Source organism: Simochromis diagramma, unplaced genomic scaffold, assembly GCF_900408965.1.
Source record: "Simochromis diagramma unplaced genomic scaffold, fSimDia1.1 OVJJ01000802.1, whole genome shotgun sequence".
NCBI classification, from domain to species: Eukaryota; Metazoa; Chordata; class Actinopteri; order Cichliformes; family Cichlidae; genus Simochromis; species Simochromis diagramma.
In genome coordinates this window covers 7,667,634-7,690,535 of record NW_024387492.1, presented here as the reverse complement: position 1 = coordinate 7,690,535, position 22,902 = coordinate 7,667,634, and the positions used below count along the sequence as shown (strand labels likewise).

The following is a 22,902-nucleotide window of genomic DNA, read 5'->3' as shown; positions in this document are numbered from 1 at the left end:
ACTGGTTTCCTCCTCATAGGAACAGGTGGGAATTCCCTGTCAGTATAATTTGCAAATTTGGAGTCAGTTCTCTATGATAGCATCGTGATTTGGATAATATCAATATGTAGCCATGTGTAACGGCACTGTGGGGGTAAATTATGGTTACATCAACATGAGCCTGACAGAAGCCTTATGAATATTTAAAGCTACTCAGGCACGTGAAATGTTAATCAAATGACTCATTAGACCCGTGTCGGTTGTTTTTGTCTGGACTGGGCTCACACTCCCGCAGTCCATGCCCACCGAGGGTTGTTTTTGTGTTGTCAAAGGGGGCTGAACCTCTTCAGTTTGAGTGCTACTACTTTATTTACCATGCCATCTCTCCCGCTCTCCTGAACCCGGTGGAGATAAAACGCAATAGGCAACAGCTTTAAGGCCAGATAGGAAAATTATGCACACCACCAATTCAGTCGCACTTTCCCCCTCAGCTTCCGCCCTGCAGGATCTTTCAACTCCTGTCTCTGAAAAGCATCGGACGGCGCGTTAGGAAGGTGAAGTCTGCCGCTCTGCTTCCCGCCGGCAGCCCGCTGAGCTCGCTCGCCTCCCTGCCGCATCTGCAGGGGTGGAACCCGGACTCGTGCTCCCCCCTCCTCCTTCCCCGGTGTTTGTGCTGCATCTGATGCTCCGCGCACCACCTCTGCACTGTGTGCTCAGCCAGCCTGCTGTGGAAAAATTGATTCCCCGCTGATGAATCAACCGCTTCGACATAGGTAAATAAATCCTACCACAGACTCGACCCTCTCACATCTTGACGTTACTGGACTTAGAGCGCACAAACGCACGGGTGCTAATTTCATTAGTCTAACCTGCAAGGTCAAAATACACTCACACTGGGCCAACAGAGATCCGCTAATTATATTAAAGCATTGTTAATTACAGGATCATGCTCCTTTGATTGTCCTTGTATTGACAAGATAATGATAAACTATATATATATAGCCTGTGTGATATAGTAATGGCAAAGTAATTATTTTCCCATCATGCATCACAAAGGTTGATTGCAGTGGGGTGTGGGCCCCCATGTGCCCCCCCATGTGGGCCCCCATGTGCCCACCTTGCAGGCAAACAGCTTTTTTTTTTTAGTGTAAGTGGTAACACAGCATAGCTGTTCATTTGAATATGCTTTCAGTTATCTGTTAATCCCTTCATCAACTAAAGGAAAGAAGTAAGGATGACTGGAGGGAAAGCGTCCAGTAATGAAGGCTTCACCTCTGCTGTCATGACTGCCTGAACATCTTGGAGTTTTTCTTTAGGGTTGAAGCCAGGTCAGCTTATCCGACTGAAAATAAAAGTTTAATACGTGGCAGCTTCACTTAGAGAAGCAAAGTCTACAGATTTTCTCGCGCTGTTCCCTTTTATAAACATGCTGACCCTGAGCTAAAAAAAAAACAACCTGTACAGCGGTGGGTGGAGAAGCCAGGGAAGCTAGGGTCTGCGATCAATGACAGAAAGTGTAATTAAAGTCGTCATTGTAGCAAATCTCCACTGTGGACTGCTCGAGCTCAGTCTGATGATTTAATGCCTAATTGTTAAAGATCACTTAGTGTTTTAATAGAGTACAGAAGGACATTAAACTCTCAGCTTTTTTAAAAAAAATAATGAAAAGATGGTCACCTGTGAAATGCGTTGGGAAATGTAGACATTGTGGTTCTTTAACATTAAATGCACTATTTTTTTCATATATACATATATACATATATATACACACACATACATATATATATTTATATAGGGCAGCACGGTGGCACAGTGGTTAGCACTGTTGCCGCACAGCAAGGAGGTCCTGAGTTCAATTCCATCATCAGGCCGGGGTCTTTCTGTGTGGAGTTTGCATGTTCTCCCCGTGTTTGCGTGGGTTAACTCCGGGTACTCCGGCTTCCTCCCACTGTCCAAAGACATGCAACTTGTGGGGATAGGTTAATTGGATAATCCAAATTGCCACTAGGTTTGAATGTGCGAGTGAATGTGAATGGTTGTCTGTCCCTGTGTGTTGGCCCTGCGACAGACTGGCGACCTGTCCAGGGTGTACCCCGCCTCTCACGGCTCCAGCACCCCCCGCGACCCTGAAAAGGATAAGCGAATGGATGGATATATTTTTATATATATATATTGTCCAAAATTCCACATTGGCTACCAAAAAAGCTGGCAACGCTTGGCAGAGCTGAAAATTATTTTAAAAAGTTATCTTTTGATTTGGTTTTTAAGCTTTTACATTTTCTAAGACAGCAAACCATTATTTAATACACAAACACAATAATCCAGTTCTGTTTCTTCTGTCTTATTTTCTGGTGAGATTCACTGGCAAATCAAATAAAATACAGATGCCTTCTTTGAAATTCCACACTCTTAATTTACATATTCAGTGTTCTTCTTTTGAATATCAAGGCTTTTTGTTCTACCATAACTCATAAGCAATAACGTATTTTGGTATCACAGGGATTCTTTACAAAAAAATATAATCTCAGGCTCCTTGTGTGAAAAAAGTAGTAATTATAATCTTTTTAACTTTTACGTATTAAGCAGCCTATTTATGGATGTCTTACTCTGTTAAAATGGATGGGGTGGATTTGCAGTGCAAAGGGATGGAGTGTGACACTCGTAAAGCACGAGCAGCACGTTTGATGATTATGTGCGTGAGCAAAGCCGCAGCCTTTAATCAAAAAAGACCTTTTTTAAAAAAAAATCAGAGCCTTTCTGGTGCTTTTTCCATCGCTACATGTGTCTCGCTCATGGCTTACCTGAATAAGAACAGCTGTGTGTGTGTGTGTGTGTGTGGTTCTGTCTGTGAGTGTATGATTTAAAAAATAAAATAAAATAAACCCAGCAGCTACACTCCTGGCGAAGCTCCAAAACACAATGTTTTGATAGAGTGACAAGGTAAAGGAGCCTGCTGCTCTTATGGGACCCAGATCCTGTAGACAGAAACAGAAGCATTCCCCTGTGTGTGTGTGTGTGTGTGTGTGTGTGTGTGTGTGTGTGTGTGTGTGTGTGTGTGTGTGTGCGTGTGTGTGTGTCGGTTGCACTGCATTTCATCAAATCTGAAGGTTTTTTTTCCATTCGAGTTGTTTCATGGTGCATGATTTGTGTGTGTGTGTGTGTTTGTGTGTTTTTACAATAACTATTTGATGTTTCACATTTTTTTTTGTAAATGGGAATTTTGAGGTTCAGGGCAGATTTTTTTCATCTGCAGCCTGATTGAATCCGACAGTCTGACACTGAAGAGTGTTTTATCGTCTCCCACTCCTTTTTTTTGTTACTCTCTTCCTCCCCCCCTCCCTTGTTGTTTTTCTACATTTTTCCTTTGTTTTTTATTCATTAATTTAAAAAACTAAACAAAAAAACATTAAATAGCTGGAATTTGTTTGTGCTTTTTCAATGCTCCTATAACATTCATATCACTTTTTAACCCTTTACCCCTTACTTGGAGTAACCCCTGAATCTCTTTTCTGAGCCAAGCAGTTTCTATCACATTTCAGACCTGCTGCCTTTGGAAAAACCCAGAAACTATTCCAATGGTTTTCAAACTACCTCTTTATTAAATATATAGTGAGGTGTCAAAACCCACCATTAAGGGTACAGGTTAGGCTGTCAGACGCCATCTTTATGGAGGAAAGAGTTAAAGAGTTCAATCATTTGAATGTGCCTCTCTCTCCTCCCTCTCTCATTTCCTTGTCCAGTTTTTATCTGGTCTCCTCCTTTAACTGCCACCTCTCACTTCTCTTTTTATTTTCTCTCATTTCCACTCAGTCCAAACTGCGCTCTTAAACCCTAAATTAGATGAACCCCATTACTGACTTTAGTGATCTGGTCAAATCTTCATCCAGCGCTACGTGACCTTTTTCATGTCATCTCATTTTTTTACCCCTTTTGCTTATGTTTTCATGAGAAATGTTTGACAGATGCTGAGGATGTATTAGTGTGAGCACTCATACAAACACACACGGTGTACCCTAATGCTTCCCTTTATATTTATGGTTTTAAGTCAAACATCTTGACAGCTACTGGACTGAAAATCTTTTTGTCCAAAGTGCCATCATTGGGTCATTTTTCAGTTGATGCTCTATTTTTGGTAAAAGCGTCAGCTGTACTTTGTGTTCAGTGCTCATTAGCAAATATAAGCATGCTGTAATGTACACGTCAGCATGTCAAGATGATTGTCGGGAGGAGTCCTGTATAACCTCGTAGCATGGCTGGAATGGCTGTTTCAGTTGCTCCTGTTTTTTCCCCCTTTCCCTGCACTTTAAACTTTTTTCTTACTTTCTGATTGTTTAAATAGCTTTAACTCAAACATGTTTGTCGAGAGAGTTTTTGTCCTTCTTGTTGCCATGGAATTTTTTTCACATAATTTCCTCTGGGAATAATTCATTACAGATCCTATAAAGCATGGATATCAAACATAAAGTCCGGGGGCTGGAACATGCCCAGCAAAGACTTGAATCCCCACACCTATGGCTTTAGAAAATGTGAAGGAATGCATAAATTTCAGACTTTCAGCAGTGTTTTCACATGTAGTTTTTCCCTTCTGATTAAGACTTTTCTATTAATACTGCCCCCCCACCCACACACACACACTTAGTATCAAATTGATTCCCATATGTTCCATGACATCCCTATTATAGAGGGTTCAATTCAATACAGTTTTATTTATATAACTTTATATTTCAAGGACAGACCTACAACAATAGAGAGAAACCCCCACCAATCAGACAATACCCCTTTTGAGCACTTGGCGACAGTGGGAAGGCAAAACTCTCTTTTGACAGGAAGAAACCTGCTGCCACCTGCTGTGACTGTTGGGAGTTAGTGGAGGGAGAGAGACAGGATATGAGTGAAATGCGAAGAAAAGAATTTTACAAGGACTGTACACAAAAATCTTTTTTGCTGATGTTCCTTATCTCGTTTTGTTTGTGTCTGAAGGAAATGACTTTCCTCTCTGTCTTCTCCTTCCCGTCGAATCGCTTGAGGACGACAGGGAAGATTAATTACAATATGTTTATTTAGCAAACACAGTCACCTTGTAATATCTGATTGCAATTTAAATAAGTTAATTTTGTCACCAGGCTTAGGATATTTATGACACTGTGACGCTCCCTTCTTCCTCATCAAATTGTATTTGCTGATAATCCATAGAGCTTTGCAGTGCCAGTCTTTGTATAAGCATAAGCTGCATATAATTAATATATTTTTGTGATTAGACTGATTGGTTTAGAATCCCTGCTAAATTTCCATTGGTGGAAGTCCATATGGAGCCTTCAGGAAAGCAAAAGCAGCTAAAAATTGCAAGGATTATTTAATCTAAGCCTGAGAGCGATAAATATAACCAGGTCCTCTGTAAACTTGAAATAGCAATTAACAAACAACACACAGAAAACAAGATCTGCTCCCAGCGTGGGGTGATAATACGAACATTTCCATTAAGTCTACAAGTTCTCGGCTCCGCTCTTCCCTCTCATTCGCTTTTGTTCCATTCAGTACAAAGAAGACTAAAGCCACGTTAGTTCACATTAATCAGTAATCCAGCACCCCGGAGGCCGAATTGCATTCGCTTTACAGCATAAAAGACAAATTGTTCCACATACTTTTATCATTAGCTAAGCCATATTCTCCCATTAACTTCCAGTTTATTCCTTTGACCTCTGAGCGTGCACTAGTATAATTACCCAACCGGCATCCCAATTAATTTTTGTGCTTCTTCTGCTCACCCTGTCCATTTCTGTCTTACTCCATCTGTCCTTACGTTGCTTGCTTTTTTTTTCCATTTCCACACTCATTTTTGGATTCAAAGGTCTAAAATTAATTTTCAGAAGACTTGATTAATGCTGACAAATGGAATAATGGAAAAACTAAGCGTATCAGCCACATGTACACATGATTATTTCTGTGCGTTTTCTTTCTGCCGTTCCAGTGTGGTGCATTTTGCCCTCACGCGGTTGACTTTGAGGGCATGAGACTGCCTGGCACCCTCAGCAAAGGTGTGCGTCTGCGCCTGCGTCAAGATCGGCGTGACCACAGGGGGCGCAGTTGCTGGCATCTGGTTAACTTGGATCCAGAGTCAGAGCCAGCCGTGCAGAGTATGAAGATCCAGGACTCCGACACACAAAGTACGAGTTTAACAGTAATGTTATGATTAGCTAGAGTGGAAATCAGTACAAGATCTCAGTAGATCAGCAGTTTCTGAAATACACAGACCAACTTGTCTGGTACCAACAATCATGCCACATTTACAGCACTGAGTCAGTACCATGTGATTTCTTATTTACATAAAATGTTATGTTAACAAGCAGGTGAAAAGGTATACCTAACAAAGTGGCAGATGATTGTATATCAAAGACAAATATGGATGCTAAATACATAGAGATTCAACTCCAGCCATTGCAACAAAAATAAAATGAAAAAATTTGATATTATTCATAAAATCTAGAATTTTATATAATAGAAATGCATTTTATAATATAATATATAATATCATTAAGGACACACAAAGTAGACAGACATGACTGGGAGTATGTTTTACATTCTCCTATTACCTTGTGAAGCAGAAATGCATAAAAAAGCAAATTTGTAACAATAAGAAGGATATTGGAAAGATGTCCTGTCAGTTTGTGTCACATGTTATAAATAATTCAACATCTACAAATATTTTTGAGACCACAGACCACATCTAAGCCTAGTTTTACATACAGATGTGTGTGTACAGGTGTGTGGCTTAGTCTATGTCAGAGAGCTCCCCCCTCCAAGACCACCGCCATGACCCATAGTTGGTGCAAAGAGCAACACTCCCCACCTCCACTTTTCTCTCTGAAGTGTGCTGTGTAGTTAGAAGGGCTCAGCAGAGATAAGGAGGGGCAGGCGGAGTGTGAGAGCTCGCCTATTTAATACACGCATTGTTGTTTATCCTTTTATTTATTCCCACCTTATCACACGACGCTGGTGCAGAATCCGATTTCACTGTCTGTTACCATGGTGACGCCCTGCCTGAGCTGTAAATAAATTCAGGGGGGGGGGGGGTTATATTGTTACACTGATTAGAAAACACATACACACATATACATAGACAAAAACACACGTATACTAATCTATTCTGCTGCCAAGCAAGGGTATGTTGTCTTACTGCACTTATTATATGCATGCATTTAGGTTTGTGTGTGTCTGTAAGGCCGTGATTAGACTGTTTATGTGTGTGTCTAGGTGTGCAGTTTAGTGAGGCATAACTATAACTCACTTTATTGCTGTGTCCCCTCTGCGTAAGTGAAAGCGGATACAAATCTCCATCCCCCGAAGCCAGTGATTATGTTATGCTAATCACTGCTGATCGTCGCTGCATGACTGAGTCTGTAACACCGGGCTCCCTCCAACATTTGACTTCCGATGTCCCTCAGCAGGAAAATAAAATCGCATGCAGGGGTTCACTGATTGCTTAATTGTTTTATTAGCCATAAACAAATTAGGCTGCGATCCCAACCGTATTGTGTTTGGGGGTCTGGGTGGGAGTGGTGGGTCCCGTGCAATGCTGAAAATCTTTCTGCTTGCCTGCAAAAACCCCCCCAAAAACTGGCGCTGTCTCATATTGACTCGGTGAGTGTTAATGGGCTCCCACCCCTCATATCCAATTCTTTTTTAAGTAAAAGATGATTATCTGTTCTGTCTCAGTCTGTCTATGTCTTTAATGTGATGTGCCGTAATGAGACAGGACTGATTGAAGAGGGACATCAGGATTAATCTCACCGCGTAATTACTTTTATGATTTATGGCTCTCACTTCTGCGCACTCAGGCCATTACAGTGCGTGTATGTGTACAGTTTTACAGAGTATTTGTCCTGACCTTGCTGTTTACTGTCGTTGTTGTTTTTTATTATCACGTAGGCTTCACCTGGCACCTAATATTCACTGTTAAAACATCCCGTGAGCGAAGCTTTGCAGCCGACTCTTGACAAATCTCTTTACACGCTCGCAGAGGCCGCGAATGCAGGCGCCCTGCGTGCGTCAGGGATTGAGGCTCCTTCTTGAAAGGTTAACCTGCTTCTGATTGAGTGTTAAAACCCCACAAATACAGCTTGGAACGGGAACCGGCATTGCAACCAGGGCGTAACTAATCGATATGCAGTGAGGGGAAAAGCCCGAGTTGGTACACTTGTAACCTTTAAGAGCAAATAAGCCCTCTCGAGCCTGCTTTCTTCTTCTTTTCTTTTTTACTTTAGAGACACAGACAAGCCTTTGGCTGGCCCCTTTTCTTTGTCTTTCCATGTTTGTTTTCTTTTTCATTACAGATAAAACAAGAAATGCGTTACATTAGCTGACATAGAAGCCAAAGAAGACTATAAATGAAAGGAAGAGTGTTGAGTTTCTGACAGCAGTGTGATCTTTTATCGCAACCAAAAGGGGCTGTGGGGCTTCTGCTGGAACCGTTTGATGTTTACAGGGAAAACTGATCTCTTTACCTTAAAGCCAGTCTGCATAAGCTTCATGGATTCAAAAGTAATCAGGCAAAGGAAAAACAAATAGCGAGATATTCCAATTTTGGTCTGGACTCTTTAAGAAAATAATCTTCCTGTGCAGAAATTTCTTCTCCAAAAATGAAAAAACAGACATTTTACTGTGTGTAACTCATACGCTTGTAGCACAAAACAGTGCACAGCTTGAATCCCTTGTCACCCGCTCTAAGCCTTCTTTTTTGTTGTTTTTTTCTGAAGACAGGCAAGAAGAACCCCGAGATGCAGCAACTGTAATTACATTACTGTCCCACACTGCCACACACACTGCCACACACACACACACACACACACACACACACACACGCAGCGCTTTGAGCTCAGCACGTCTGCCGGCTGCCGCGGGATGTTAGAGGCGTGTTGCTATGGCGACTGAAAGGGGACACACAGGAAGGGGGTTAGGGTAGAAGAGAAAGAGGAGGGGGTTGTGTCGGAGATTGAGGAAGAGAGAGAGAGAGGCACGCGGAGTTGCCGGTGTCTTGACAGTCAGTGTGTGGCAGCGGAGGACAGCAGCGGCAGACTGCTGGAGCAAGCGAGATCTGTCAGAGGAGAAGGGGGGGGGACATCCATAAATCTGCTGCTGAGGTGAGGCATCACAGAGACGGCAATTAGCACAGACAGCTGTGTGCATGGTAAGTAACGCTCAGCAGGTCATTTTGAAGCTTTTTCTATTTGAGGAAAAGAGAGAGAGAGAGAGGATGAAAGGCATCGTACCTATTCACGTGGTCTGTCTGCCTCTGTTCCTGTTTCTCTCTCTCTCTCTCTCTCTCTCTCCCTCTGCAGTGGCAAATACTTTGCAGACTGCTGTCTGTCTGCACTGGAGTCAAGTTGCATCAAGGCGTTGTTTAGCCATTTACAGAAATGAAAGAGTAATGTGCCGCTGACCGGGTAAATTGGCAGGAGAGCTCTGAGAAGTAAAGCACAGAGCTTCATGTTCAAAGGCAAACTCAGCTGATTCTTTTGCATAATTAAAAAAAACCCCAAACAAAATAATATGGATTGATTGATTGAGATAGATTGAGAGAGGCAGTGTGGATTAATGGCACTCAATCAAACACTTGAAAGTACTGCCTGTGCGTGTGTAAATGCGTGTGTGTCTGTGTGACAGCGCACTTCATTGATTGTTTGATAGTGTGTGTGGGTGTTGTGGGTTTCATTTCCTATGTTTGTGTGTCTGCCTGCTTGCGGGGCTTTGTCTCTCTCTCTCTCCCTCTGTCTCGTAGTGCAGTAATGATATTTATTGCAATCTTTGCAGCTGGAGGGTTGGGGGGGGGGGGGTGGAGTAAAGTACAAAGCTTTATGTGGCTTTGTTTCTACTACTTCCTATATTTTTGGTGTGTTTCGAAGGAGGGGGGCGGTGAGTGTGTGTGAGTGAGCCTCTGAGTTTCCACTGTGATTTGCAGCTGAGCAGTGTTGCACGCTTTTTTAAAAGCTGCCACTTTGAGTTTGATAATCTCTCCCGCTGTCTCTCAGGTCTGATGAGTTCCTTGTCCGCCGGCTCGGAGATGCAGGCTTCCGCTCTCGACCCCCAGTTCATACCGGGGCCCCAAGGTAAGGTGCCTGGCAGGAAGCGAGGACGCCCTCCTATCCGAAAGCTGGAGTTCCAGAGCCACTATGTTGAAACTCTGTCACCTCTTAAGGTCCCGAAGAAAAGAGGCAGGAAGCCTGGCTTTAAGGTCAGTTTAATTTTTTAGTTTAATCATGTAGATGGGCATTCCTTTCATAGAAGAGGGAAACCGTGTCTACACAGCAGTGCAGGAGTCTTTGTTGGTACAGCATACGATCATATACAGTACTGAGTATAGGTCATCTGTGTTTTGAGGCTGCTAATCTATACGTATTTCCCTGAACCCTTGGTGGTTATACATACAAACCACTTCCCTCACATATGTGATCAACAACTGAAAATGCTTTTAATGCATTTTTCTTTTTACACAGAGTGCACTCCGTTGAGTCTTCCTGTGAGCAAACACAGTTGAATTTTCACACAGTTTTCATGTTGTCATGTTGTGTTTTCATTCCTTTGAATGACTAAGGCATTTTCTTCCTTGTGAAACATATACTTAACCTAGCTTTCATTCTTTATTTTGCTCGAATGTCTGTATTCATGATGGCCCACTATTTTCATCACCTACAGCGCTGGGTAGTCTTAAGGCAGCCCTCATTCCTTGCTATCAGCTGAAAACTTGGCATATGTCATCGTGGTGTGCAGTTAATCCTTAAAAAACTGTGAAAACTGGACAAGTGGATGACATAAGAAGCAGTGGTAGGCCTAAAAAACTATCTGCAGCTGATGAACAGCATCTGAAAGTGATGTCTTTAAGAAATACGAAAAATTCCAGCCAATGACACTGGACCTGAGAGATGCATCTGGCACTTCAGCTGCACCATCTGTTGTGGAAGGATTGCTGTCATGAAGTTATCCTTAAGGAAAGGAAACAGGTAGAAAAGGCTGAGGTATGCTGACTGGCAGCCAGTGGTAACAGGTCTTATGTAGACATTGATCCAGATGTCTTGAAAGACAATGATCTCAAACGTTCTGCAAATGTAGTAAAAGCATACCTGGATAGATAAACAATCAACAGAACACCATGAGTCATGGATTGGCCTCCCCAGAGCCTGGACCTCAAAATCTTTGAAGCAGTGTGGGATCATCTTGGCTGGGAACGCATCAAAAAGCAGCCAACATCCAAAGAAGAGCTTTGAATGTCTTTCAGGAAGCCGGGAGAATTATTCCTGAAGACTTCTTAAAGAAATGAAAAGAAAGCTTGCATATGAGAGTTGAAGGCTGTGTTGAAGAATAAAGGTGGGATTATAAGCTTATCAGAATAGTAGAGAATCAATATTTTCCTTTATATACTATTTCCATTTGTATTTCCAAAGTTTTAAATAAATCGTTGCACCTATAGTTTCCATGTTCCTAGCAAACTATTAAGAAATTATGGTTGGCTCAGTACTATATAGTACGTGAATGAATGGAATACCGTATCCCATGCTCATGAATGAGGTGTCTAAGGAACATCTTAAGGGAACTTCTTAAACTTTGGCATAAACATTCAACACGCATAACCATCAGTAATAAATTTGCCAAATTGACTGTGAGCTCACAAAACACGTTTTTGGGCATAAATTGAGAGTTTTCATAGAATTTCAAAAAGGATAAAATGATGAAGTGATGACATCCATCCATCCATCTATCCATTTTCTTCCGCTTATCTGGGGCCGGGTTGCGGGGGCAGCAGCCCAAGCAGAGAAGCCCAGACCTCCCTCTCCCCAGCCACCTCCTCCAGCTTATCCGGGGGAACAACAAAGTGTTCCCAGGCCAGCCGAGAGATATAATCTCTCCAGTGTGTCCTGGGTCTGCCCTGGGGCCTCCTCCCGGTGGGACATGTCCGGAAAACCTCGCCCAGGGGGCATCCTTATCAGATGCCCGAACTACCTCAACTGGCTTCTTTCGATGTGGAGGAGCAGCGGCTCTACTCTGAGCCCCTCTCGGATGGCCGAACTTCTCACCCTATCTCTAAGAGAGAGCCCAGCCACCCTTCGGAGGAAGGGTATTCGTAGTCTCATTCTTTCGGTCACTACCCACAGCTCGTGACCATAGGTGAGGGTAGGGGCGTAGATCGACCGGTAAATTGAGAGCTTCGCTTTTACACTCTGCTCTCTCTTCACCACGACAGGCCGGTACAGCGTCCGCATCACTGCGGCCGCTGCACCAATCCGTCTGTCGATCTCCCGCTCCCTTCTCCCATCACTCGTGAACAAGACCCCGAGATACTTAAGCTCCTCCACTTGGGGCAGAAGTGATGACATTTTGTATGAAAAAAGTTAAAGCTGGTAAATGTATCTCGGTATTGTAAGTTGTGATTTTTCTACACTCACTAGCCATTTTAGCAGGTATAATTCAGTTGTTTGTTAAGGAAATATTCAATCAACCAATCGCTCAACACTAGCTCCGTGCTTTTAGCCATGTAGACATGGTTACGCCAGTGTGAATGTTTGCACCAAAATTTGGTGTAAACAACATAAAAGCATGGATCCATGCTATCTTGTATCAGCATTTCAGCTTGTTTTTGGTGATGGAATGGTATAGTGCAGGGGTGGGCAATTCCAGGCCTCGAGGGCCGGTGTCCTGCAGGTTTTAGATCTCACATTGGGTCAACACACCTGAATCACATGGTTAGTTTGTTACCAGGCCTCTGGAGAACTTCAGGACACGTTGAGGAGCTAATTTAGCCATTTAACTCAGCTGTGTTGGTTCAAGGACACATCTAAAACCTGCAGGGACACCGGCTCTCGAGGCCTGGAGTTGCCCACCCCTGGTATAGTGGATATTTTCTTTGCAAACTTTTGGCCCCTTAATATCAACACAGCCTACCTGATTGTTGTTGGTGACCATCCCTATCCCTTTATGACCTGCTGGCTGCTCTGGGCACCATGTCACAAAGCTCAGATAATCTCTAACTGGTTTCGTGAACATGACAGTGAGTTCACTGTACTGTAATGTGGTGGAGCAGGAGATCCACGTCATAGATGTGCAGCTGACAAGTCTGCAGCAACTGTCTGATGCTCTCATGTCAGTATGGACACAAGTCTCAGAGGAATGTTTCCAACATTGCTGAATCCATGCAACAAGGAATTAAGGCAGCTCTGAAGGCAAAAAAGGGCTTAACCGAGACTGCATTTAATAAAGTGTTTGGTGAGTTTATCTGTTGTGGTTGCCTGCTTGCTTTTAAACAAAGCTCACAACAAGATGCTTTTGTCCTCAGCTGTAAATCTACAGTAATGTGCTTTAGCCTAGCCCATTAACCAGACTTTATAGTATGTGCTGCATTATAGGAACTCTACATCTATAGCTAAGGATTTTCTTTCACCCATGTCAGTTTTCAACATGCAGAACCTCTAATTAGCGACTGCATGTGTATGTTCCCCTGTAGCTGAAGCCCCGGATGGTGATGTCCCCTCTAGCCAATTCTCCTCCCAGCAGCACACCAGAGCCAGAGATGGGCTCCATCCCACAGGACGCTGCCATCGTCCCCCATTCTGCCACACCACAGGTCCTGACAGGTAAAAAGACACAAAGACAGGCACAGTTATAATGATCAGTTTTTCCATAAAGAAGCTTGGCCATTAATAATAACAATAGTGGAGAAATAAGCCATTCATTAAAGATAAACATACATATTCCAACATACACATAATCAACCATACGGTCTCACATTCATTCACACATATGCATGCAAACAGATGTGAACTATGGCCCAGAATAATAGGAAGAACGATTAAGGGAAAGCTAACCAATGGTGGTTTTTCAAAATGTGATTCTCATTGTGCATTCACTGGTTGAAGTGATGGTGTGACTTTGTGGCCTCCCCCTTCTTCTTTTTTGTTTTGTCTACTTCTTGTATTATCTCCCACCCCCACAACCCCCCATCCTTTACTACTCTGCCTTTGACTTTAATTGAGGGGCAAGATAAAATGCTTCTGTCTATTTTTTTTCCAGTGTGATGTTTCATTTTTGTTCTCTAAATACACTAGTGACTGGTTTTCCCTAATTTATTTATCTAATTTAAACCACAAGTATATGTGGTTTTATTTAGGATAAAGGGCTCACACCTTCACACATAACCCAGTTACATATTTTGTTTTCCCTTCCAATCTTCCCAGCCTCTTTTCCTTAGTTGCTTAGAAAATAAGATTTTTAGAAGTACGAATCTTAAATATTCTTTTAAATAGGAAACAAAAGTCATACAACCATGCTTTCTTTCATTTTAAAAACATCTTTCCCACCCTAAAGATTAGCCTTGCTTTGAATAAGCAAATATTTAAAGGCTGCCTTTAGCGTATTTAAGGTTAGAGGGGGGAATCTCATGCGTCAAGGACCAGCCGTTTGCTCTTTGTTCATGCAAATCATGAAAAGTGTTTGATGTCAGACTGTAGACACAGAGATGAAGTGCACATGCGCATATGCATGCAGACAAAAAAATCAGCACGATCCCCGTGGTGCCACCCAGACAGATATTGATATTTTTTTTCCTCCAGTGGAAAAAAAGCATTTCAGGAGCATCTATGTATATTGGAAGTATACATTTCCTTTTGAGTGACTAATCTTCTAAATCTTATTTTTAACACGCACATATATATAGTATGTGCCGCAGTAATACGTTATGATGTAAAGATCAAAGACGACTTTTTAGCTGTTGCAATGAACTCGTAGATATGCAGCAAAATACTGCTTATATATCTAACTGCTTATATTTGAAAAGTATCAAAATACATTCTGTAGGGCACGTGTGCCTTATTGTGTGCATGTGGGGGTGTGTAATCCTTCGAATTTGCATGCCCAGATCTTAATCATAATTGATTTTTCAGAACACAATAGCAGTACATTTAACCTTTGCATGAGCATAATGCAGAAGTAATGCAAAATCATCTTAGTAGCATATTTCGATGTTATAAATCTGTCATTAGGAAAATCTGTATCTGCCTGGTTCTGACTTAACTAGCAAGCATTTACATTATTGACAAGCTGAAAAGCCGGCACAAAGGGAGCAGACTCTGAGGAATTACTGACTATCTTTCATCCATTTCAGATCCATACAGTTACAGACCGCGGGGGCTTTAATGCAGCTTACCTAAAGATTAGCTTTGTATTTATTATACAGTTCTTTCTATATTATTCTAGTCTGGTGAAAGGAAGCTGTCTAATATACTATATACACCCAAAGGCTTTATACTGGTCTGAAAATATAGTACGATATTAAGAATCTTTTTTTCTTGACTCATTATAAATTTCATATGGTCATCACAGTCCTTCTACTTTTTGTATCTATCACCCAGTTTGAACAATACAGCCACACTTGCAGTGTTTTGAGGCTATACATTGAGCTTTATGCAATGATTTTTAAGCTATAATAGCTTGTACTATGTTCAGCATCTTTTTGCTTGTTAATATCAACTAGCGCCTAACACAGTCTAAAGCTAAGGCCAACAGGAAATGTCATTAGCTTTTTAATTTAACCTTGTTTTTTTGCCATTGCCTCAGTGCAACTCAGGCATATCAAGCTTTCATGATAATCCATGAAAGTCGTTTCATTCAGGGTTGTTAGGGTACATCCTCTGATAACCATGATGGGATATCTCACAGTATAATTGCAATGGTCATGTTAAAGAAAGCAACATTTTTTTTTTGTTGGGTTTGGCTTTAACAATGCCACTTCCTGTACTTCCCTCCCCAGCGGAGACGCCATTGGCTGATGATTTTTTATGTGACCCACCGGTGGACTCGAGGCGCTATGCTATAGATCCCAGTGACTCTGCATTCAGCGTCACGACGTCACAGTATCAGATGAAGCAGTCCTACGGTTACCGTGGCAGCAGTTGCTCTGCTACAGCAGGCATGTGCAGACAAGCGTCAAGCCCAGGAAGTCACCAGGAAGGAAACAGAAATGGTGAGGCTATAAATTATTGCCAGGTGCACTTCCATGCACATCACCTGTGCCATTAGTGTTGGTTTATACTTGCATTGTAATTATGTTATCCATATCTTTAGAGATGAAATTATTTAGACCAATGAAGGCCCAGATCACTCATCATTCAAGAGATGTTTGCATTTATTTTCATACGCATTTCTTTAACATCTGCCTACATCTATAGTTGTGCTAGTTTACAGCATAATAATGTCATTTGTGGTGTAAGTGGTTTGGGATGGGTGATGTTACAGTTTCCATCATAGATCTGCCCAAGTAAAGTCACACAGTCAGGTGTGCTGTAGCTTTAGTGTGAGAAACCCTGGAGTTTTTTTTTAGCTTCAATATAATTGAATTCTGTGCAATGCAAAAAGATTAACCTGAGACCTCTACCTAAATATGCTGAGATCAGCAATCTCTGGAAGACCCATGAGAAGAAGCTTGGCATAAGTAGTACACATGCTAATACTGCCTAAATTCAGTGTGACTTGAAGGTAACACTTTGTAAAATTGTAATATACAATTTTTAATTGTTGTTTTCCCTAATTGGTTAGCCTAGGAGGTGACAGTGTCTCTGTAATATTTCCTTCAGACAGAGCTAGGCCAGCTACTTCTAGCATTTTCCAAATCGTCATTATCACAAGCATTGTTTTGCCGACTTATTTTGAAACGATGAGTTGAGAATTTTGGCCGACGCCATCTACGTTATTCGAACAGGAAGTAAGGAAAGAGAGGGGTTGATTGGCTGAGAAACCAAGTATTCTGCTCAGTAACTTTTTACTCACAAGCTAAATTACACCCTCCTTCATCATCTATGTAAATCTAACTGGGTGAAATTTCAAAATAAAAGACTGCTGCGCTATTAATAAAACTCAAAACTAGCGATTGAGACGTTATCTCTTAAGTGTTTACAGAAGCCAAAAAAAAAAAAAAAAAACCCCAGATGAGCAGTAAAGGCTCTTTCGCATCACTTCAGAGTCTACAGACTGTGTTCTAAGTTCTTTTCAGGCAACATTATGAGATCATAAATTTTGTTTTTGTTTTTTAGAATAAAAATTCACCCTGCCTGTCCTCTTTTGCTATCTAGCCTACAGCCCGATGTCAGAAGCCGGAGAGTGCAAGCGTCCTGTTGGTAAGGACCCTTCCAGCTGGGGTGTGGAGGATGTGGTTTGGTTCATTAAAGATGCTGATCCCCAAGCTCTGGGACCCCATGCGGAAGCATTCAGGAAGCATGTAAGTCCGACCCACCTAATGCCGTGTAACTTAAATACTAAATGTACTGGAACTGAGCTCATTTCCCAACATGCACTGGGGCACAGCTTACAAGAAGCAGGGTATGCTTTCTATTTAAAAATCTCTTATATGACAGCTGTAGCTCAAATTATCTGTCACCCAGTGCCCTGTGGTCCTGAATGTAAATGAGCTGAAATGGAAACTGCATGAATATTATTAAAGAATTTTTAAAGCGCACGAAGGTTTGTCCCCGAGCCTTTTAAATAAGTCACTGTGCTGCCTCCATTTCTCACACAGCACTTGAGTGGAATATTTAAAGTAACCCTTTTTTTCTGTTGCTTTACAACTATATCTTGCTATATTCCAGGAAATAGATGGGGACGCCCTACTTCTTCTGAAAAGCGAGATGATGATGAAGTACCTGGGATTGAAGCTGGGACCAGCGCTCAAACTCTGCTACCACATCGACAGGCTCAAGCAGAGCCGGTTGTGAGCAGAGTCCTCGATCGCCTCGTTAATTTTTAAGAGCAACGAGTCGGTGCCGATTCCCGAAACCTGTCTAAGTCATCAGCAATACATCACGAACGTCTGATCCAAATATATGCTGGCTTTTACTACATTTACACCACACTTTGTCCACAGATTGGACACTGTGACTGTACATGTTAGGACATTTAAGAGCTCAAACAGTTATTTTACTTTTGTCTCTCTTTACTTTGTACCTGAACTGCTATAGATTGTAAATAGTTTGTCGCCAAACAGATGGCAGCTACGGTATATTGAAGTACGACCTGTAATAATAATTTTTGAGCTTGGGCATTGTTAATTTGTGCAGATCATAATCACTGGATACTGTATTATATCATTATAAACTTCTAGGGTGCTTTACCTCAGTAACACATTTAAACTTTACAAAGTCTTGCTGCTGGACTTTTAAGATAGTCCATTTTATCCTCACTTGGTCACGTTTATCCAGGTTAAAGTTGGTGACATGACTTGTAATTAATAACTCAAACTGTTCATTAAGTCAATTTGGAAGTCTGTTGCAAGATAATCTAGAACAAAACAGCGCTGTTACTGAGCCATTCTGAGAGCACAGTTCTCAAACATCTCTGAACTTTAAGTGCACACTTGTTGGCCAAGCAAATGGTTTATGTGCCAAAGACTTGACAATACAAAGTGTACATTTATAATACTGGAATGTGTAAAACTTCATGAGAAAGGAGTGATAGAGCTCATATTTGGAAAAAGTTTTAAAAAATAAAGAAATAAAGAAAGAAGTGATTTGTTAACGTGAAGATTCTGACCACAAACCACACCGGAGCTCGAGTGGAGCGACCAAGATTTTTTACCAGTCGTAGATGTCTGTAATCACACAGTGCTCATAATGACAGGAAGGAAATATGACTTATTTTTTCCACTGGGGTTGCAATGTAGCATGAGACAAAGCGAATTTAATAAACCTCGTACAACTGGGTGCTCACCGAAACAGATACTACCACTACAATCACTACATTTTACAACATATCAACTCGCAAACTTCACCTCTGTGACTTCCTTCAGGTTACATTCTTCTCATACGTTACCTCTTCAGTCATTTAGAATGGAGCAGGATTTCATCCCTTAACTGTTAAAAAGGGAAACTGCTGTATGTAAAATGTCTCGAGCATTAACATTTGGGGTTTTTTTTTTTTGGTTTCTTTTAAACATTGCCATGTCAGAATCAGGGCTATGCAGCCACCAAATTCAGTTTTCTTGTGTGACATTGTACAAAAGGTAGTCATACACAGTATTTGTCAAACTTGGTTAAACAATGCCTTTTTTAATGTGTATAGTACTTGTTACTTACTTTTAATTTTGTTTTTTTTCAATGCTTAAATGCTTTGTTTGTACAACACAGACTGATTAGTATCTTTTATGATAAAAAAAACAGTTTCACTTTATCAAACTTGATTTTAAAGACATGCAAGAAATGAACACAAACATTTAGCACATGAGCTATTTCAACAAATTTAAGAATCTCTGGATGTTGTCAATTTTTGAGTTAGTGACCTATGTTAATTGAATTTTGATGTTCTTTACTGTTTGATACTTAAATAAACCTGGCTTTATTTTAATCCTGTCTCTTATTTAACTGGATTTTGTGCTGTTAGTTAACATAAAGGATGAAAGATAAAACTGTGTTTATTTATCTGAAATAGGAGCTGTATGGTAAAACAGACAAAGCAGGATGTATCATAGCCAAGGAACTGAGAATATGATATTTCTGGGATATCAGCATGTATAGAAAATTACCAATGACAGAAATAATACTATCAATTGAATTTATTTAATTGAATTTCTTCTCTTTTTGGAAAACCAATTGTAAGTATAAATGTACAAAGGTTTGCAAAAAGTACATTTACGGGATGAACTACTGTGAAGTGAGGCACCTATAATACATCCAGAGAAGCTACTCAGCCATGGAAACCCATGTCATGAGGTTCTTGGTGCACAGTTTTGTGTTGATAGTAATGCCACAGTTGGTTTGAAACTGCTTTTATTGAATCAGCAGAGCGTGGATGACTTTTACACACCTCAGCACCCGGTGACCCAGCTCTGTAACTTTATGTGGTCTGCCACGTGGTCTGGCTGACTTGCTGTGGTTCCTAAACACTTCCACTTTGCAATAATACATATTGCAAAGTAGACAGAACTGCACTTTGCAAATCAAATGATCATGTTCACATATGGTGCAAAGGCTAGAATGCACTGGTGCTGCAGGTTTTATCCCACAGTATCATAGAGCAGTTAGAATATCAGATTGCTTATCAGCCGTGTTGGTCAAGTTACTTGAAAAAAGTAATCAGTAGCTAATTACTTCCCCCAAAAAGTAATCCCGTTACTTTACTGATTATTTATTTTCAAAAGTAATTAATTACTTAGTTACTTTTTAAAAACACGATTTACAACCTGAATAGGTGATAAAGGAATAGATCTTTCAGCCCAATTCTACTTTTTCTGCATAATCCATCATATAAAATGTAATCAAATGGAAAAGTCTCTTTTTAAAACTTGTTTTATTAGTTTTAATCGTTTAACTTTATGCATCAAGCAAAACTTTAATTATATGCAACATTCTCTGACTGGAAGAAATAAGTTTAATATTTAAACCTATTTTCTGCACATTCCAGCACATAAAATAAAATATTTTTTTGTGTTTACACTCAGTCTTTCAAATAGATGCAAGTAAAACACAGCAGAAAATAAATAAAGTCAAAGACTAGTGGTCCTGTTGCTCTATTTTCACCTGTAAAGCAGGAGTGGGGTAGGCGGAGGTTTGCCCTGGTGCAGGTGAGCCGCAGCGGTCAGTTGAAGAATCCGCGAGTTTATGTTTTTGTCACTTTTTATGGAATCAAACTCAAAATAAGGTCAGTACTTCCACGCTTTAAACGCTGCACGCTCATACTCTCTCCCGCACTGGATATATTATCCATTGTTGATCTGCACACAGCTGTTGTCACCAACGTCGCACTTGTCACTGTCATGAGACATCCTCGCAAAAAACTCACGGCTTTAGTAACGCAGTAACGCAGCTTTCCTACGGGAAAGTAACGGTAATCTAATTACCGTTTTTGCAATAGTAATCCCTTACTTTACTTGTTACTTGAAAAAAGTAATTGGATTACAGAGATGGGCAGTAACGCGTTACTGCTTATCAGTATTTAGTAAAACCTTTCGCTGTGAAAACAAGCTACAACAAGCAACCACAAATTGCTTTCCAATTTTCAGATTTTTTCTTTGCACTTTCAATAACTAATATTACTATTATTACTATATTACTAATAAGTGTTCATTTAAGCTGTGATTTGATTGTTGATATAGAAACACATGATAAAAACTGAAAACCAAACAGGTCATTTACAGATTCAATTATAAAAAGAAAAGATTAATCAATTATAGCAGAGGCTAAAAGCATCACAAAGGGAAAAATTCACAAACCTCAGCGACACAGGAAGTGACTGCTACACTCACATGCCACTTTATTAGGTAAATCTTGCTATTGCTTTTAGCTTCGGAACAGCCTTAACAGTTCATTGCACAGATTCAATAAGGCGCTGAAAATTTGCCTCAAGATTTTGCTCCATGTTGACATGATAGCATGACAAGATTTGTTGGCTGTAGATCCATGATGCAAATGTCATACTCCACCACATTCCAAAAGTTGCATACCTTGGTTGTGACGACGAGTGGTTATTAGAGTTACAGTTACAGCTTGAAGCAGTCTGGCCATTCTTCTCTGACCTCTGGCATCAACTAGGCATTTTCACCCAAAGAACAGCCACTCACTGGATATTTTTTTCTTTCCAAACAGAGTAGCGGTGTCTAAAATACTCAGACCAACAACAATAGCACATTCAAAGTCACTTAAATCCCATTTCTTCCCCATTCTGATGCTCAGTTTGTACTTTACAATGTTGTTTTGACCATGCATACATACCTAAATCCATTCAGCTGCTATCCTGTGATTGGGTAATTAGAAATTTATATTAATGAGTAGCTAAACAGGTGTGCCTAATAAAGTAACCACGAGTCTATGATATTTTGAAAAACGTATCTAGAAATGAAAAGAAACACTGTAGTAAACACTTAGTCAGTATTCAACACTTATAAGAAGAATGGTCTTAATAAAGAATTTATTTATTTTGTTAATTAGGTATTTAGGTACTTAGTTGCTATTTTCTCAACTTTAGCTTGTCTGCTAACCTTCTGCTACACACTTCAGCCCAGTAGGTGGCACGCTTGAGCAGTTAGCTAATTGCTAGTAAACCCAGCACAAGAAGAAGAAAAAGACTCGCAGGAGTTCACTTCCTGTATTAAGATTTTCATGCTTCCACAAATGTGTGCATCTGTCAGACAGAGGTGAACATGGCAGACGTCTCGGAGAGGACACTACAGGTCGCCGTTGTGGTTTCTTTCGCTGCCGGCTTCTTGGCGGGGTGGCAGGCGAACAGAATGAGGAGAAGGTTTCTGGACTGGAGGAAAAAACGACTCCAGGAAAAGCTATCAGAAACACAGAAGAAACTGGATTTGGCTTGAATGGTAATGCCATATTTATGACGACACGCTGTTGAGTTACAGAGCTTAGGATATGTCGGTTAGTAAAGCTTCGAGTGGACCAAAGTGATGCGTATTATTTGCTGTTATTTGCACAGTATCGCTGTGATGAATTTATATACGTAATACAAGTCACTGTTGTCACAGTTTGTTTGTCTAAAAGTGTGTCTTTCCTGTAAGGTCTGCGGTATGAGGCTCTTGGATTCTGGATGTGGATCCTACACCATGTTTGTGACCGAGGGAAGGAAATCTGAAGATGACCTACCTGTATGCTGCACTACCTGTATTTGTCTGCCACGCCTTTCAATTTAAGACTCTAATTCACTCGAAACCAGTTCCATGAAAATGGAAGCAACAGCATTTTGTTGTTGTTGTTGTTCTGCTAACAAAAAGGGAGTGGTGGCCCTGTCCCCAGTGCTGTTCTCTGCCAACATGTCTCCATCTCTGTATTTGTCAAATCAGGTCAAATAAATTATTTTGTTCCTTTTTTTTTCCTATGTTGAAAGTCGTTATTCCACAATGATGTTCAGGACTTCAGATAATGTGGTGATATATTATTGAAGCTGGCACTA

The 22,902-nt window shown here is 40.8% G+C and overlaps 1 protein-coding gene across 3 annotated transcripts; it reads left to right on the top strand.

The window, feature by feature from the left end:
• The first annotated feature begins 641 nt into the window (after positions 1-641).
• Positions 642-19,350, top strand: scml4 (Scm polycomb group protein like 4). Of its 3 annotated transcripts, XM_040017050.1 has the most exons (7): positions 642-752; positions 5,948-6,143; positions 10,005-10,207; positions 13,469-13,598; positions 15,770-15,982; positions 17,088-17,233; positions 17,601-19,350. In XM_040017050.1, the coding sequence occupies exons 2-7, from the start codon at positions 5,987-5,989 to the stop codon at positions 17,724-17,726; spliced, it is 975 nt and encodes a 324-aa protein (XP_039872984.1). In that variant the 5' UTR covers positions 642-752; positions 5,948-5,986; the 3' UTR covers positions 17,727-19,350. The 3 variants fall into 3 exon arrangements, with proteins under 3 accessions (XP_039872984.1, XP_039872986.1, XP_039872985.1); XM_040017052.1 differs by lacking the exons at positions 642-752; positions 5,948-6,143 and adding an exon at positions 8,945-9,116; XM_040017051.1 differs by lacking the exons at positions 642-752; positions 5,948-6,143 and adding an exon at positions 8,947-9,163.
• The last annotated feature ends 3,552 nt before the right edge of the window (positions 19,351-22,902 follow it).

Excerpts from the sequence above, each read along its gene's own strand:
- scml4 (XM_040017050.1), top strand. The coding sequence starts at position 5,987 with ATGAGACTGCCTGGCACCCTCAGCAAAGGTGTGCGTCTGCGCCTGCGT. Across the intron at positions 6,144-10,004 it reads CCAGGACTCCGACACACAAA|GTCTGATGAGTTCCTTGTCC; the intron begins GTACGAGTTTAA and ends GCTGTCTCTCAG. Across the intron at positions 10,208-13,468 it reads GCAGGAAGCCTGGCTTTAAG|CTGAAGCCCCGGATGGTGAT; the intron begins GTCAGTTTAATT and ends GTTCCCCTGTAG.